The following is a 16,692-nucleotide window of genomic DNA, read 5'->3' as shown; positions in this document are numbered from 1 at the left end:
ACATGAAAATATAAAGTATAAGTTTTTTGTGAGTGATAAATGTTGAATTGCCGTAAGGTTAGAAGTTAAGGTTCTTCAGAAGAAACAATGTCAAATATCTCAAGACAAAATGTAATTATACATGAAAGTACTCAATTATCTCTTAATGTAATTATTGATTAAAGATATTGGGATTCAAACATTCTTTGGCAGTTTTACCTCACTGTTAACACCTAATTCATCGAAACATGTTTATGGAGTTTCTTTGCACTTACATTGAATCAATCAAGATGTGTATTGACAAAATCTTATGAATTCTTGATAAGGAAGCGGTAAAACCAAAAATATTTGTATGAATCCAACAAAATAATACTTCATATACTGAATTTTTCGTTAAAGCTTACCAGTTCAAGAAAAAAAGATATTAGATTGTTGGAGAGGAAGGGACATGCTGAAAAGCTTTGATGAAAAAAATTGAGTCTTCACGCAAATAAAGTAGTTAGTTTGTAAAGAGTCATAATTTATTTAAAGTGCTAAATATTAGGACCTAATATCAAAGTAAAATATAGATTTCAAAGTTCTAAATATAAGGAAATAATTTAATAAATAAAATATAGATTTTAAAATCCTATATATTAGAAAAATGATTAAATGACAATTTAGTTAGACGTGTAATTTATTTTTAGAGGGTAAAAAAAAGTTGAACGACATTTCGCTAAGGTGCTTCGTGCTTTTAAAAATATATAAATATAGATTAGATTCTCGGCACGTGTATAGCAAGTCATGTACTCTACAATTTTGAATTCTTAAACAACTTTAGTTTCTTATAGATGTGAATTAGTCTTTCAATAAGTAATGTTTGATTCCTTAAATTTCTTTAACAACCTGTGGAATTGATCAGAATGAATCGATTTTATGGATATTATTTGCTCTATTATAATTCTCGGCACGTGTGTTGCACGTGTATGTCAAGTCATGTAGTGCATGTGCAATTCTGTAAAGTGATATCAACATAAGTAAAATAAAATTTTGATTAATTACACATGAAAGTATAAATTACAAGTTTTTATGATTGATTTGATGTTGTATCGCCGTATGGTTAGAACCCATAGTTCTTTAGAAGTAACAATGTCAGATATCTGAGGATAAAACAATTCATAGCTACTGTATCTGAAATTATCACTTAATTAAATGGCAAGATTATAATAATTATTTCTTCAAATCACTTGTATAATTAGATAATTTAATATGATTTGCTTATTTAAGAATCTTTTCAACTTTCTTTCTTAATAGTGAAGTCGCTTCGATTTGTGTATGGCATAACGCTTCAAAAGTTTGTATCATGCACCTTCCTAGAAGCTCCTCTTGCATTATGGTATAGACTTTTTTGAATCTTTTCCGTTCCAGAGATTAATCAATAGGGAAATATAAGCTCCTCTTTCATTTACAGGTATTGACTTTAAATTTACAGTTATCTTATTTGCACATGAATTAAATTAATGATTTATAGCAAGTTTACACCATTCAAATAACAAAAAAAAATTATATAAATAAAATCTTACTTGATTTTCAAATGTTAAATCCTAAATATAAGAAGTTTCGACAAATTTCTAGGGGAAAATGCATAAATACACCTCCAGAAGGAAAATAAATACAACAATAATCACACATAAAAATAAGGTATAGATGGAAAATATCTATTTATAGTGGAATATGTGTATTTGATTGTACCTTCTACTTCACATTCCTTCTGAGTTCTGACCAAGTCCTCGAATATTATTTCTTGTAACTAACTGTTGCCGAGTTAAAATATGCAACATCTACTACATAGGGGCCCGATTAAAATATTGTCAATGTGCTTTACCTTTGGAGAAATTATGTCACAAAAAACCTCTTAATAGTTGTACTGAAATAGTATCAGATGATTGGATTGAAAACTCGTCGTTCCTATATTTTTTTTTACAAAAATAAAACCACAGCCTTGATTTGGTATTATTAATATGCATGTTTTTTTTTTTGGTATAATCATTCGGTATCTGAGATCCGCAAATATATTTCTTTCGGAACGTAGGTGTCCATTAAACAAAAATGCTTCGTATTAAAGATTTCTTCATTTTCAAAGCTCGAACCTAATCCTTGACTAAGGAAATATCCATCCACCACACCTTTTGGTGTTTACACCAAAACATATTAATTTATCGTGATTAAGTGATAGACTAAGGTAAAAGTATGCATTAATTAGTTATAATTTAGCAATTATAATGCATGTAAACACACGTGTCATGTATTTGTTAGGTTGTTATAGACAACAAATTATTAAGTTACGTAATGATAATAGGTTAGAATCAAGTTAAAATAAGTTTAAATTCCTTTTATTTAACGAATTGTCAACTCTTAAGAAATCTACAAAGTCCAGTGAAAAAGTCCTTGGCCTTAAAACTCTAACAGAGTGGAAGCTTTCATTCCACCTTTTTCGTACTTACCTAGTAAGCACACCTTCCTATAATATTTCCCATTTTTCTATAATTTTTTTTATTTTGCTTACCCACTCTCTCTATATATACCGTAAAATTAATTGCATGAACATAAAATCAATAGTCTTAGTTTATCACTCTCCCTAACAAATAGTCATCTATAGTCTTACATGGGGTTCCCAAAGTATGTAGTCGCCCGTCCATCGGAAATGCTTGCCATCACGGGAAGAGGCATTAGTGAAATACTACTGAAGAAGAAGCACTTTGTGTTGCCCTTTCAAAAATGCACTAGGCTTAACATATCCCCGGTGAACTACTCGTTCCAGGTACCGTAAGAATAGTTTATTATCTGAACTTTGCTTCTTGTATCCTGAAGTTCCCAATCAGTATATACGTACCATATCTTCTTTAAGAAAAGTCATGCCCATACCTCAAACTTTTCTGGATTTCATTTTTTTCTAACAGGTACAAGCTATGAGTGCTGAAAAACTCCCTTTTTGCCTTCCCGCGGTTTTCACAATTGGGCCAAAAGTACTGGACGAGAACAACTATGAGAGCCTGATTAAGTATGCTAAGCTTGTATCCAATAGTGACAAGGAATCGACCCATATCCAAGATCTGGTAAAGGGAATTATCGAGGGAGAAACTCGTGTTCTTGCTGCTTCGATGACTATGGAACAGATCTTCAAGGGAGCCAAAGAGTTCAAGAAAGAAGTTTTTGAGAAAGTACAACTTGAACTCAATCAATTTGGGCTTTATATCTATAATGCTAATGTTAAACAACTTGTAGATGTCCCTGGCCATGAGTACTTCTCTTACCTTGGCCAAAAGACTCAGATGGAGGCCGCCAACCAAGCCAAGGTAACATTACTTGGGAGTTGTAAATCCTCTTACATTAACCTGAAACAAGTAACTATATATGTAGTAAGTCTAGTACTGTGTCAAATGGGCAGGTTAGGCTAAATTTAGATGCGTTAAAATGAGTTGAATTCATAAATTGAGATTTATACACTGTATTGCCGCCAACAAAAAATAATAGCTGTAAATAAATATATATAATTCACATATATACTTTAAACATAATTATGTATATTTGTTTGTATATTTGGCTAGCGACTATAACTATTTTTGGCGAGAGGCCAAATGTGTAACTTTCCTTATTAAATGAGCGCCAAATGTTACTTATGCCGAAATGAGTTTGGGTCAAAATAGACTAAACAACCCAACTCGCCAACCTCTTAGTGGAGCTGAAATAGGCTTGATCAAATTAGGCTAAACAACAGATTATATTTCAACCGGCCAGCTCTTATTTGAGCACCCGTCGAACTCTTACCAAGTTTTAATTTTTTTGTTTGTTTTCTTATAATTTGTTTATTGCTTAATCATAAAATTTTAATATGATATATCAAATAGGAGTATAATTTTTGCTTTATGATGTGAAAGATTGATGTAGCGGAGGCAAGGATGAAAGGAGAGATAGGAGCAAAACTAAGAGATGGAGAAACAAAGCAAAATGCGGCTAAGATTGATGCAGAGACAGTGATCATATCAACGAAAAGGCAAGGAGAAAGTAAAAAAGAACAAGTTAAAGTAAGGACTGAAGTGGAAATATTTGAGAAGCAAAGAGAAGCTGAGGTTGCTGAGGCGAATGCCCTGTTGGCAAAAAAGAAAGCTGGCTGGTCTCAAACTGCCAGGCTGGCGGAGGTGGAAGCCGAAAAGGCGGTGGCGATAAGAGAAGCAGAGCTGCAAATGGAAGTGGAGAAGAAGAAAGCATTTGCTCAGACTGCTAAGCTTAAGGCTGACCTTCTTAGCAAAGCTAATGTTGAATACGACATTAAGGTAATACTTTTTTTCATTTCTTCTTAATTACATTTTTTTCTTTAATGAGTTATAATCACACAAATATCTACTATAATTTATTTTGGATCATAAATTTTAAAAGTCTTTCTATCATAAATTAAAAAGGAGGAAGACAGGGAGTACTATAGTGTTTTCTTGTGTTTGCCTATAGGATAATATACATAAGGTACACTAATTATTGTCACATGCATGCTTGTTAAATTAAAGGGCTTGCAATATATAACCTCACTATAACAATTAAAGAGCATAATATATTAAGAAGTTGTTAATTACTACACTAAATATATATATATATATATATATATATATATATATATATATATATATATATATATATATATATATACTAGTTACAGAAGGCCCGTGCTAAGCCCGGGCCCAAACTTAAAATATAAAATAATTGTTTATGCTAGTTAAATGCACTGCGATTTGAGCTTATTTTTCAACGAAAATTAAGGAAAATGAACTAAATCAATAAATGAACCTCAAGAATTAGTTTAGTTCTTCATATATAGTTTATGCTAACAAATATTAATTTTCAGTTAAAATTGTAATTTATAGTAATTTTATGTAAGTTTTAATAATTAACTTTTAATATAAAATATTAAGTTGATCTAATTCAATTTAGCTTCACAGGTTGGTCAAATTGACTTTTGGGAAACGAAAAGTGTCACATAAATTAAAAGGCAGAGAGAGAAATTATATTAATAAGATTTGATAAATGTTCCAGTTGAAATGAAAATGTGGCTCCAAAGTTGCCTAAATTTTATCAAAATGTATGATGACAAAGAATGTAAACGATAATCTAATATTTCCTCCGGTCCCTATTATATGATGTTTTTAGCTCGGGCACACCCTTAAGAAATTACTTACCCTTAAAGAGTAAGAAGTGTATTTACTAAATTACCCATAATTAAAAAATAGAAACGATCTAATATGTATTATTGGTTATGTAAAAATTCATTTATCAAAAAGTAAGGCTAAATTTGAAAAAAAAATGGAACTGTTAAAACCTTTTTGATCATATAAAAATTATTTATCTTAGATTAAATGTATCAATTAAATTGGGCCATGTAGCCCGTGGAGTGGACTTAAAATAAAGACAACCAATGTAAAAAGTGGGAATAGAAAGAAAAAGGCAACACGTGTAGAAGCTATAAGAGTATTTTGTAAAAGCATATCCTTTTGGTTAACTAAGTCCACAACCAGATAGTTCAAATGGAACCAATGACGACAAAATTTTTTCATTGCCACTTATTATATATACTAGTTTCATGAGGCCCGTGCTTAGCCTGGGCCCAAACTCATGATAGAGAAATAATAATTTTAATTAAAAAAAATATAGTTACTTGTGTCACATTTTTTTACTGCATAATTAATTTAATCTAATGGTAGATTAATCATTTGTTGTTGATAAGTTTTGTGGATAAAAATTTTCACAAAATCTTCTTTTGCAATTTAAAAAATTAGCTAGGAAAAAATCAATTACATGAGAATCTCACTGATTGAATACGAATAAAATATGACATCATACAATGATCAAAATTCAAGGTAGTTTGAATTTCTTCAAAGTGATTAATGAAATATTTGTTTCTCTAATATTTCCCCCGTCTAATTTATGTGGTACCGTTTGACTTGACACAAAGTTTAAGAAATAAACGAAGATTTTTGAAATTTATGATTTAAAACAATCCTTAGACATTTATGTGTCTATAAATTATTTCATTTAGGGTAAAAAAAAATTCAAGTTAAATTATTTTTAATTATAAAAAAATATTTTTTTTTAATAGACTAAAAATAAAATAATACCACATAAATTGAAACTGATGGGGTAAGAGATAAGAGGAAATCCACAAAAAATTACACTTTTTACAAAGGCCAACGTAAATTGTGTTAAGAAAATCAATGATGGAAAAATGAGAATACAAAAGAAAAAGTAGCATCCACGTGGAGCAATTTCATAGGGTCAAAAGCCCATTTGAAGGGTAAAGCTAAAAACCAGCACAAAGCCGGGGTAAAAGTGCAAATGACCCAAAAAGTGATCTAATAAGTGATAAAAGAGATTCCCAAAAACTGCCACGTGTAGCAGCCTTATAGCAAACCATATGTGAGGACGACAAAAAGCATGGATCAGCTCTTATGTATATACGTGAGGGCCCGGGCTTACTCTTATGTATATACGTGAGGCCCACGTGAGGCCCGTGCTAAGCCCGGGCCCAAATTCAAGATATAAAAGTAGATATTTTAACTAAAGAAATATAATTTGTGTTAGTACAAGTGTACAACAACAACAACAACCATATACCCATTGTAGTCCCACAAGTGGGTAGTTATATGAAAGCAAAATTTTCATTCCACTCCTTTAATATTTTAACTTCCATTTTGATGAAATTATTTAATTCAAATCAAATTTGGAACCAGAATTTGACATTATAACTTATGTATCCTAATTTTCTGAAGTTATTTAGTTCTAAAGAAATAATCTATACATAGTTAATGAACTTTTAAGACAATTACATAATTTAACTTATGCAGCAGATGAAACTGCTCCTCTCTTAATTAGGGATTAGGGGTTCGAACATGGATATGGAAAAAAATCTTTGGAGGAAGCGCTCCCCCCGAATAGGAGCGATGCAGTGCGAATTATCTGGATTAATTGGGCTCAAATGCGGATATCGAGCACCAATCAGAAAATCAAAGAACGTGAAAAATGAGGTAGGAGGTTCGATAGCTTTTGAAAAGTAGACTTTAAAAACAAAAAACAAAAAAATTGATTTAAATAAATAAGATTAGGACTTAACAGTAATTAATTAAAAAGTTTTAAAAAAATTTAAAAATTATTGTGAGGACTACAAAAGTCCCCCGGTTCGATAGCTTTTGAAAAGTAGACTTTAAAAACAAAAAAACAAAAAAATTGAATTAAATAAATAAAATTAGGACATAAAAGTAATTAATTAAAAAGTTTTTAAAAAATTGGGAAATTATTGTGAGGACTACAAAAATCCTCACATTTGCTCTTATATAATATAGTAAATATATATATATATATATATATATACATATATATATATATATGTGTGTGTGTGTGTGTCATAAAAAGAAAAAATGACACATATAATGAGACAAAGGGAGAACCTTATTCTTGTACTGTACATAATCAAAAGGTTAGAAGAAACTAACTCGATTTCAAATTTTATCGTAGCCCCTTTAATTTGCTAAGCATGGCTGTTACAGTAATTATTGTACCTTATGTAGTATAGCGATTGTTTTGGTAGCTGACAGAGAGTTTTGCTTCAATTTCATTACTATAAAATTTGCTTGGTAGTGGCGAAAGCCAGTAACCCTCAATATTACATTCCTTTTTTAATCGGGACTTGTTAGTACTTTCTTTGTTCTATCTTATATGACACTATTAATATTAATATTTGCCAATAATGTACCAAAAGAAAATTGGATAGCCAATTAGATTCTGTGACTAAAACTTCTTCATAGATTGTTAAAATAAATTAATCATATTGAGTTATAATTCTAGGAATAGTACCTTTTTTTTCTAATTCTAATCATCTAAATTTTATTTTTGACAAGATTGATGTTCGAAACTTCGGATCGAGACCAAAAATGAAATTTGATCTAGTGCTTCCCCTTCATTCTTTTTGAAATGGAGTACTAGTTATATGTAAAACTAGTATTTTAGTTCATATATTAAGGGATGACTTGTGGCCAGGGGTGAAAGACCAATCAAAATCGGATATAACTCATTTTCCACAAAATCTATTTCTGTAGAGCATATTATGTCGACATGTCGATTACCCTAGGAAGAACACTCTTTGGGCTAGGATGGCAGACATGTAGTAAACTAGCCTATCAAGATTTGAGATTGCCTGTTATAAGAGTTCTATTTTATTTTGAGAATATTGCTTGTTAATAACACTTAAATCACAATGATTCTTTTAATTTTTGGGTTCTAACCTATCAAGAATCAACCCTCTTAATTAAAACAGGTTCAAGAGACAAACGCACAATTATACAGGCGGCAGAAAGAAGCGGAAGCTGGACTATTCGAGAGCCAGAAGAAAGCAGAAGCACAGAAAGCAAACGCGGATGCTGAACTCTATACTCGCCAGCAGAACACAAACAGCGAGCTCTACGCAAAACAGAAGGAAGCCGAAGGAGTAGCAGCGATTGGAAAAGCAGAAGCGACTTACTTAGGATCCATTCTTAAGGAACTGAATCACAATTACTCTGCTCTTAGAGACTACATGATGATCAACAACGGTATCTATCAGGACATCGCCAAAATCAACGCTCAAGCAGTGAACGGTATGCAACCAAAGATTAGCATTTGGTCAGGCGCGAATGGCGAATGCGATGGAGAAGGTGGCAGCGGATTGAAGGATGTTGCGAGTGTGTACCGCATGTTGCCTCCTCTGCTTCAAACTGTGCACGAGCAAACTGGGATGCAGCCTCCTGCTTGGCTCGGGACATTGCCCGAGTCTAAATGAAGTGCAGTGATCTTGAGTGTTTAATTTAGTTATGATGGGATTTAGTTATGTTTAATTTTCTAGTTTTTAAGTGTTGTTACTTGTCTTTCTTTTGGAGTTAGGTTCTTTTTCGTGGCTGCAAATAATGTTGGAATTTAGTTACTCCTCTTTTAAGGAGGAATTATTGTTTTGCTAGCAGAGATAATAGTACCTCATATTGTGGTGGTAGAGTAACATTTTACCATATTTTCTGTTTTTGATGTTAAATCTCCCCAATAAATCATAAGTTTCAAACATAAACAGCTACTCTTAAGAAATATTTTTTCAAAATAAACTGATTTTTAAAATTTGGCCGGACAAGCTCTAAGTTCTCGAAGTTAATTTCTTGTAGCTAAGTGCTGCGGAGTTGGATGCTTAACTCTATTTGTAACATCTGATAAATAAGGGAATGATCAAAATTCCGTCAACATACTTTAACTTTCGCTGAGTTTATGTCGCCAAACTCTTGGTGGTAGTACCGAAATACTGCCAGATGAGCGGATTGACAAGTCACACTCCCATATATATATTTTTTTTCAAAAGGCCACAACCCGGTATGGTTGAATGAGTATGGAATTTAACCATCCAGTTTTTAAAATTCTCTAGACTCGACTTTGGATTCACACCGCATAGGTGCCCTTGGTGGTATGCATGGAGCTATTTCAACTCATATTCCTCGTTATTCAGCTGTGAAGGAAAACAACAATCAATTAAGATCACATTGTTCTTCACTCCAGGATTCCATTAATTAGTTTGTTTCACTAATCATCAATGTAATCTCATGTTGATAAACACAAACTACGTTGAGAAGTTCATAGTCTAAGACACACCTTAATTACAAAGAGTGACGCTCCAACGAACGACGGTAGAAGTGTGCTTTCACTTTTCTTCAGGAATCTTCCTAAAAAGTTCTTCCAAAGAAGTAGAGAGTTGAGAGAGTTTTTCTCTTTGATTGAGAAAGAACTAGCGTTTGTTTCTTCTGCGAAAACCTTTTTATAATTCTGAGTTAAAAGCTTATATGACCACCAAACTTTGTGTAATTGGCCACAATAGTCACTCAATTTTGTTTTGTCTTCCAAAAGTCACTCAACTTTGGGTAAGTGACATGTATAGTCACTCAATTTTGTTTGTCTTCCAGAAGTCATTCAACTTTGGGTAATTGGCCTCTATAGTCACTCAACTTTGGGTATTTCCACTATAGTCACTCAACCTTGGGTTCTTGGCCTCCATATTCATTTTAGCCTGAAATATAATTTTCGATACATATTTAATGACGTGACAGTTATAACTTCTTTTTTTAAATAAGTAAATTTATTTAGGATCCAATTCATCACAATTAATGCATATAATACTAGTTTAGAATATTATTCATCATTAATACATAAAAATAATGAACTTAGACAACATATCTAAAGTAGAATTGCAAGGCATATAATAAAAGAAAATTATTCTAAGAATATAAAATTCTATCAAATTAAACAAGTGAGCTAATAAACATGTGTCTGATTAGAAATTCAAGATATTGGGTTCTTTTATTAGGGACCACTCCCACTCAAGTTCTTATTAAGAAACTTTTCTTTGAATATTTTAGAGGTGATGATTTATTTTGTGTTCATTGGCTCACTTGTTTAATTTGATAGAATTTTATATTCTTAGAATATTTTTTAAAATTATTTATGCCTTGCAATATTACTTTAGATATATTGTCTAAGTTCATTATTGTTATGTATTAATGATGAATAATATTCTACTTAGTATTATATGCACTAATTATGATGACTTGGATCCTAAATAAATAAATAAATTTAATTATTTATTTTAATTTTTTAAGATATTTTTTTAAAAAAATTATAACTTGCACGTCATATATAATATGTATCAGAAATTATATTTTCGGCTAAAATGACTATGGAGGCCAACTACCACAAGTTGAGTGACTTTTGGAAGACAAAACAAAGTTGGGTGACTATAAAGGCCACTTACCCAAAGTTGAGTGATTTTCGGAAGACAAAACAAAGTTGAGTGATTTTTGGAAGACAAAACAAAGTTGAGTAATTTTTGGAAGACAAAACAAAGTTGAGTGACTATGATGGCCAATTACCCAAAGTTGAGTGATCATATAAGCTTTTATCTTACGCGGTACAACAATTCGGGAAGAGTCCCAATAGTTATGTCTTTTCCCATTTGTTTCCTTTTAATTTCAGAATTTCTAAGAAAAGTAGCTTTTCTACATTGGCGTAATGTAATACCATCTATATTCACTAAAAAGGAAAAAAGAAAAAGAAAAAAGATCTAGTTCACGGATGTTGGTGAATGTTATCGGGGTTAAAATTTACTCGCATTCGATGTTTACATCAAATCATACTAATTTATCATGATTAAGAGATAAATTAAAGTAAAACTATATATTCGCTAATTATAATTTATAGTAGTAGTAATAATAGTATAGATGAATTCACGTGCGGACAAAATTTTACCATGTCACCACACTATTAGGTTACGTACAGAGGCGGACCCAAATGGGTGGGTGGGAGTGCACGTGCACTCCCAGTCTTCGAAAAAAATTATGTATATATATACCTTGATAAATTAGTATATATTTAATTGTGCACTCTAACAAATGAAATTGTCTTTGGGGCACGTTGGTTGCAATTGTTGCTTCCTTTACATGTCACCCCGGATCGAATCCGAATGTCACTTTTAATTATTTTGTTGAGCCTATTTTTAGGAAAACAATAAGCGTTACATGAGCTCACCCAGATTTGAACCTGCACTGTCACACATGTTGCACAGCCTTAGCCACTGAGCTATCTCTTTCATTTGCTTCACTATATTAAATTTTATTTATTACACCTATTTGTAGGGGTGTACATGGACCGGGTTGGTTCGGATTTTTTAAACACCAAACCAAACCAATTGCATCGGGTTTTTAAATTTATACACCAAACCAAACCAATAAAATTCGGATTTTTCAACCTCGGGTTTTCTCGGGTTATTCGGTTTTCTCGGGTTTTTCGGGTTTTTTTTCGAAATAGTCTTGATACAAAACGTATAACTTTTACTTCAAATATTTCTTTAGTCCTAGTAAGATACAACTATATAATTAAGGTGTTTCTTAAGAAAATAACACAAAATGTGAGAAGAGTGATGACATTGTATTAAAATATTTAACAAAAGCTAATAAAATCGGTTAAAATAAATATTGCTAATTAACAAGCCATAAAGAAAATGACGATAATCTAAAAATATTAAGTCATGCTAAAATAAGTACGACAAATAAGTATTAATTACATGACAGAGAAAAAAAACTTAAGTTATGTATTTTCACTCTCTAAATCAATTATGCAAAACTAAACAATAGATATCCAACATTATTGTCATTCCTAATGGTAAATTAAATTTCTTTTGTTAGCATTAGTGTTGAGTTGGTTTTGGTTTGGACTTTATTTGAGTTACTAACATCCATAGGATATAAAACTTATTGACGTTCAAAATTCTAAGTTCAAACTTGAATAATATGATAATAGATAAAAAAAAAACTACGAAAAAATTTAAGAAATATTTATAAATTACATTACAAATAAACATTTTTATGTATAAAATATTTTAAAAATTGAATACATGTAATGTCGGGTTGGTTTGGTTCGGTTTGATTTTTTTTAGTTAAAATCAAACCAAACCAATTGTGGTCGGGTTTTTTTTTTTCAACACCAAACCAAGTCAAACCAAACCACTAGTCGGGTTTTTTTCTCGGTTTGACTCGGTTTATCGGTTTGGTGCGGTTTGTCGGTTTACTTTGTACACCCCTACCTATTTGACCTATATACTTGTATTTTCACCACTGCTACACTAGTAATGACCGGTCCAATACGATATTATTCCTCGGTCGTCATTAAATTTTTTGTTGGAATTTATGTCAAGATAATGGTGATCCCGCCGTCTTAAAATTCTGGATCCGCCTCTGATTACGTATTGATAATTGAGATAAGAATCAAGTCAGATAAGTTTAAATTCCTGTAGTTCACAAATTGTCTAGTCTTAAGAAACTTACAAATACTCGGATCACTATACAGCCACGGGTCAAATTAATGGGACATGGTGAAATTTCCAGTAAATAAGGAGCCCTTTGGCCTTATAACTCTGAGACAATTTGCTTTCATTTCGTCCACCTTATCCGTACATACGTAACCGCATCTACCTCTGTAAATCATAGTAGCACAAGGACACTTCCACTAGAAGCACCTTCCCACTATATTTCCCACTTTTTCATCCTATAGAATTATTATTCCACAAGATTTAGGATAGAATTCCTCCTATATATATAATTTGATTTTGCATGAATCAATAGGCTTAATTTATCCCTCTCCCTAATAATCGTCATTCATAATCTCTCGCCTTCTGTCAAACAAATTTCAATATGGGTATTCCGTGGTATATTGTCGCTGGGCCATCGGAGATGCTTGCCATCACCGGAAATGGCATAAAGGAAATAAGACTGAAGAAGAAGCACTTTTTATGGCCCCTTCAAAAGTGCGCCACGCTAGACATATCCCCGGTGAACTACTCGTTCGAAGTCCAAGCAATGAGCGCCGAAAAACTCCCTTTTGTTCTCCCTGCTGTTTTCACAATTGGCCCTCAACTCGACGAAAACAACGAGAGCCTGATTAAGTACGCACAGCTTGTATCGAGTCATGACAAGAATTCAAATCACGTGAAAGAGCTCGTCAAGGGAATTATCGAGGGAGAAACTCGGGTTCTTGCTGCTTCCATGACTATGGAACAGATCTTCAAGGGAACCAAAGAATTTAAGAAAGAAGTATTTGAGAAAGTCCAACTTGAACTCAATCAATTTGGCCTTTATATCTATAATGCTAATGTTAAACAACTTGTAGATGTCCCTGGCCATGAGTACTTTTCGTACCTTGGACAAAAAACTCAGATGGAAGCCGCCAACCAAGCCAAGGTAACACTACTTTCTTTATATATTATGATGTAAATCTAATTTGGTAACTAAAAAATAATATAAATCACCTGCTATAAGTAGTTAATTCTAGAGAGAAAAAAATCTACATCGTCTATTTATATACTTTCAATCAATTGATTAATCTGCATGCATATCCGTCATTACTTTAATGTTTTGATTTTTTTTGTTTCTTTACCATGGAAAAGATTGAATGATGGAAAAACAATGTTACAAATATATGTGTTACTAATACATGTAGTATTGTTAGTTAAGAAAAAAAAGTCTGTAAAGTAAGTAATTGTTGCAAAAGAATCACTACATCACTATCAAAATAAGACGGACATTATCATAAACGGATTAGCAACAGTTTTTGTGTAGTGAATATTATTCACAACATCATGCATAAACAATCCATTCATGTATAACTAGTACTAGTATGTTAACTCAACGACCACCCAGTGTATCTGATCTGTAATTTATTCTTGTTTTTACTTTGTCTTGTTTATGATGTGAGGATAGATAGATGTAGCGGAGGCAAGGATGAAAGGAGAGATAGGTTCAAAGCAAAGAGATGGAGAGACAAAACAGAATGCTGCTAAGATTGATGCAGAGACAATGATCATATCAACCAGAAGGCAAGGAGAAGGAAAAAAAGAAGAAGTTAGGGTGAAGACTGAAGTGAAAATATTTGAGAACCAAAGAGAAGCAGAGGTTGTTCAGGCAAGTGCCGAGTTGGCAAAGAAGAAAGCAGGATGGTCTCAGACTGCCAGGTTGGCGGAGGTGGAAGCTGAGAAGGCGGTGGCGATAAGAGAAGCAGAGCTGCAAATGGAAGTTGAGAAGAAGAAAGCTTTTGCTCAGACTGCTAAGCTCAAGGCTGAGTTTCTCAGCAAGGCTAATGTTGAATACGACATTAAGGTAATTCTTTTTTCCCTTCTATTGTTATGCTCAATTACCCATTAATGCTGAATATATTCTTACTTCATTATGCTTTTGATGATCGTGAAGGTTCAATGGCGGAGCTATAATAAATGTTGAATCTCCGTGACCTCCTTCTTTATAATTTGAATTTCTTTAATAAAAATCTTGATTCCGCTATATATTATACACCCTTTAATTTGCCAAGCATACGTGTACTTTGTGATATATAGTAATTGTTGTACCTTGTGCACATTAGCTTATAGTCAAACGGAAGAAAATATGTACTGCCTTATTATAGTACCTTATGTTACATAATTCCAAAGAAACCAATTCCCTTTCTGTTTTTATTTTAACCCCTTTAATTTGCCAAGCATGCCTGGTATAGTAATTATTGTACTTTACGTAGTAGTATACTGATTGTTTGGTAGCTTCATGTCATTGTAAAGTCAGCCTGGTAGAGGCAGAAAGCCAGCCGCCATCAATATTTATTTACATCTATTTTTGAATAGGGACTTGTTAATACTTTCTTTGTTCTATCTCACATTACACTGTTAATATTAACATTTGGATATCTAAATAGATTCTTCTGTGACTAAACTGCTTCTTAGATTGCTACAATAAATTTATATCATATTCAGTTATAATTATAAAAAATAAAAACTTTTGTGTAATTTCCAATCATCTAAATTTATTTTGAAAAGTTTGATGTTAGAATTGAGATCGAATTCTTTTAAAATTTGACCTAATGTTTAAAATTTGACCTAGTGCTCTGTATCCTTTCCACTTCATTCTTTTTGAAATGGAATTCTAGTCATATGTAAAGCTAGTATCTTAGTTCATATATAGACATGTATATGTTAGTGTTGTGTATGTAAAATTAGACTTAATTGATACTCTCTCTCTCCCAATTATTATTTCGTACCTAGTCAAACTATATCACATAACTTAGGATGGATGAAGTGCAACAACTTATATGTAAGTACGATTCTAGTTCATATAGATATAACCCCTTAAATCACAATGATCTTTTTTGATTTTTGGGTTCTGAGCTATCATTCATCTTAATTTAAAACAGGTGCAAGAGGCAAACTCACAACTATACAGGCGGCAGAAAGAAGCAGAAGCCGCGTTATTCGAGAGCCAGAAGAAAGCAGAGGCAAAAAAAGCAAGCGCAGATGCTGAACTCTATGCTCGCCAGCAGGCTGCAAACAGTGAGCTCTACGCAAAGCTAAAGGAAGCCGAAGGAGTAGCAGCGATAGGGAAAGCAGAAGCGACTTACTTAGGATCCATTGTTAAGGTATTGAATCACGATTACTCTGCTCTCAGAGACTACTTAATGATCAACAACGGTATCTATAAGGATATCGCCAGTATCAACGCGCAAGCAGTGAACGGTATGCAACCAAAGATTAGCATTTGGTCAGGTGCTAATGGAAGTGAAAGCAATGGCGAAGGAAGTGGATTGAAGGATGTTGCTGGTGTGTACCGCATGTTGCCTCCTCTGCTTCAAACTGTGCAAGACCAAACTGGGATGCAGCCTCCTGCTTGGCTTGGAACATTACCAGAATCTAAATGAAGAGCACATTAATTACTTTATAGTTTACCATGAGATTTATGCTTTGATTTTCTGGTTTTGAACTACTATGGAGTAGTTTTTATTAATGTGCTAGATTACTATTGCTTCTTGGATTGAGTTGTTTTCGGTGTTTTTGAATGTTGGATTTTAATACTATCTTATCTTTTAAGGGGGAATTGTTGTTTGAGTGCCTAATATTTGATAAAGTAATACTGCCTTTATGAATCTATATATAATATAAAGTTAGGCATAAAAAGGTGATGTGACACCTCTCTATGACCTAGAATGTTATTTATCTTTTTTCTTCTTTTTTTGAATTTTTCCTACTTTTTTCTATGTATGAATTATGGTAATAAAAAGTCCAAAAGACACTCCTTTAACTCTCTTAAATATTGGTGATTA

The 16,692-nt window shown here is 32.4% G+C and overlaps 2 protein-coding genes across 2 annotated transcripts; both read left to right on the top strand.

The window, feature by feature from the left end:
- The first annotated feature begins 2,582 nt into the window (after positions 1-2,582).
- On the top strand, positions 2,583-9,052 carry LOC132633053 (flotillin-like protein 3). Its single transcript, XM_060349249.1, has 4 exons — positions 2,583-2,779; positions 2,919-3,314; positions 3,897-4,292; positions 8,315-9,052. Exons 1-4 carry the CDS (start codon positions 2,624-2,626, stop codon positions 8,813-8,815), a joined length of 1,449 nt encoding a protein of 482 aa, XP_060205232.1. The 5' UTR covers positions 2,583-2,623; the 3' UTR covers positions 8,816-9,052.
- A 4,051-nt stretch (positions 9,053-13,103) lies between these two features.
- LOC132633054 (flotillin-like protein 6) lies at positions 13,104-16,466 on the top strand. Its single transcript, XM_060349250.1, has 3 exons — positions 13,104-13,796; positions 14,316-14,711; positions 15,790-16,466. Exons 1-3 carry the CDS (start codon positions 13,251-13,253, stop codon positions 16,288-16,290), a joined length of 1,443 nt encoding a protein of 480 aa, XP_060205233.1. The 5' UTR covers positions 13,104-13,250; the 3' UTR covers positions 16,291-16,466.
- The last annotated feature ends 226 nt before the right edge of the window (positions 16,467-16,692 follow it).

This window comes from Lycium barbarum, chromosome 3 (assembly GCF_019175385.1).
Source record: "Lycium barbarum isolate Lr01 chromosome 3, ASM1917538v2, whole genome shotgun sequence".
In the NCBI taxonomy this organism is placed as follows: Eukaryota; Viridiplantae; Streptophyta; class Magnoliopsida; order Solanales; family Solanaceae; genus Lycium; species Lycium barbarum.
The sequence above is the reverse complement of the archived record's forward strand: the minus strand, read 5'-3'. Positions and strand labels throughout refer to the sequence as shown.

Excerpts from the sequence above, each read along its gene's own strand:
- LOC132633054 (XM_060349250.1), top strand. The coding sequence starts at position 13,251 with ATGGGTATTCCGTGGTATATTGTCGCTGGGCCATCGGAGATGCTTGCC. Across the intron at positions 13,797-14,315 it reads AAGCCGCCAACCAAGCCAAG|ATAGATGTAGCGGAGGCAAG; the intron begins GTAACACTACTT and ends ATGTGAGGATAG. Across the intron at positions 14,712-15,789 it reads ATGTTGAATACGACATTAAG|GTGCAAGAGGCAAACTCACA; the intron begins GTAATTCTTTTT and ends AATTTAAAACAG.
- LOC132633053 (XM_060349249.1), top strand. The coding sequence starts at position 2,624 with ATGGGGTTCCCAAAGTATGTAGTCGCCCGTCCATCGGAAATGCTTGCC. Across the intron at positions 2,780-2,918 it reads CGGTGAACTACTCGTTCCAG|GTACAAGCTATGAGTGCTGA; the intron begins GTACCGTAAGAA and ends TTTTTCTAACAG. Across the intron at positions 4,293-8,314 it reads ATGTTGAATACGACATTAAG|GTTCAAGAGACAAACGCACA; the intron begins GTAATACTTTTT and ends TAATTAAAACAG.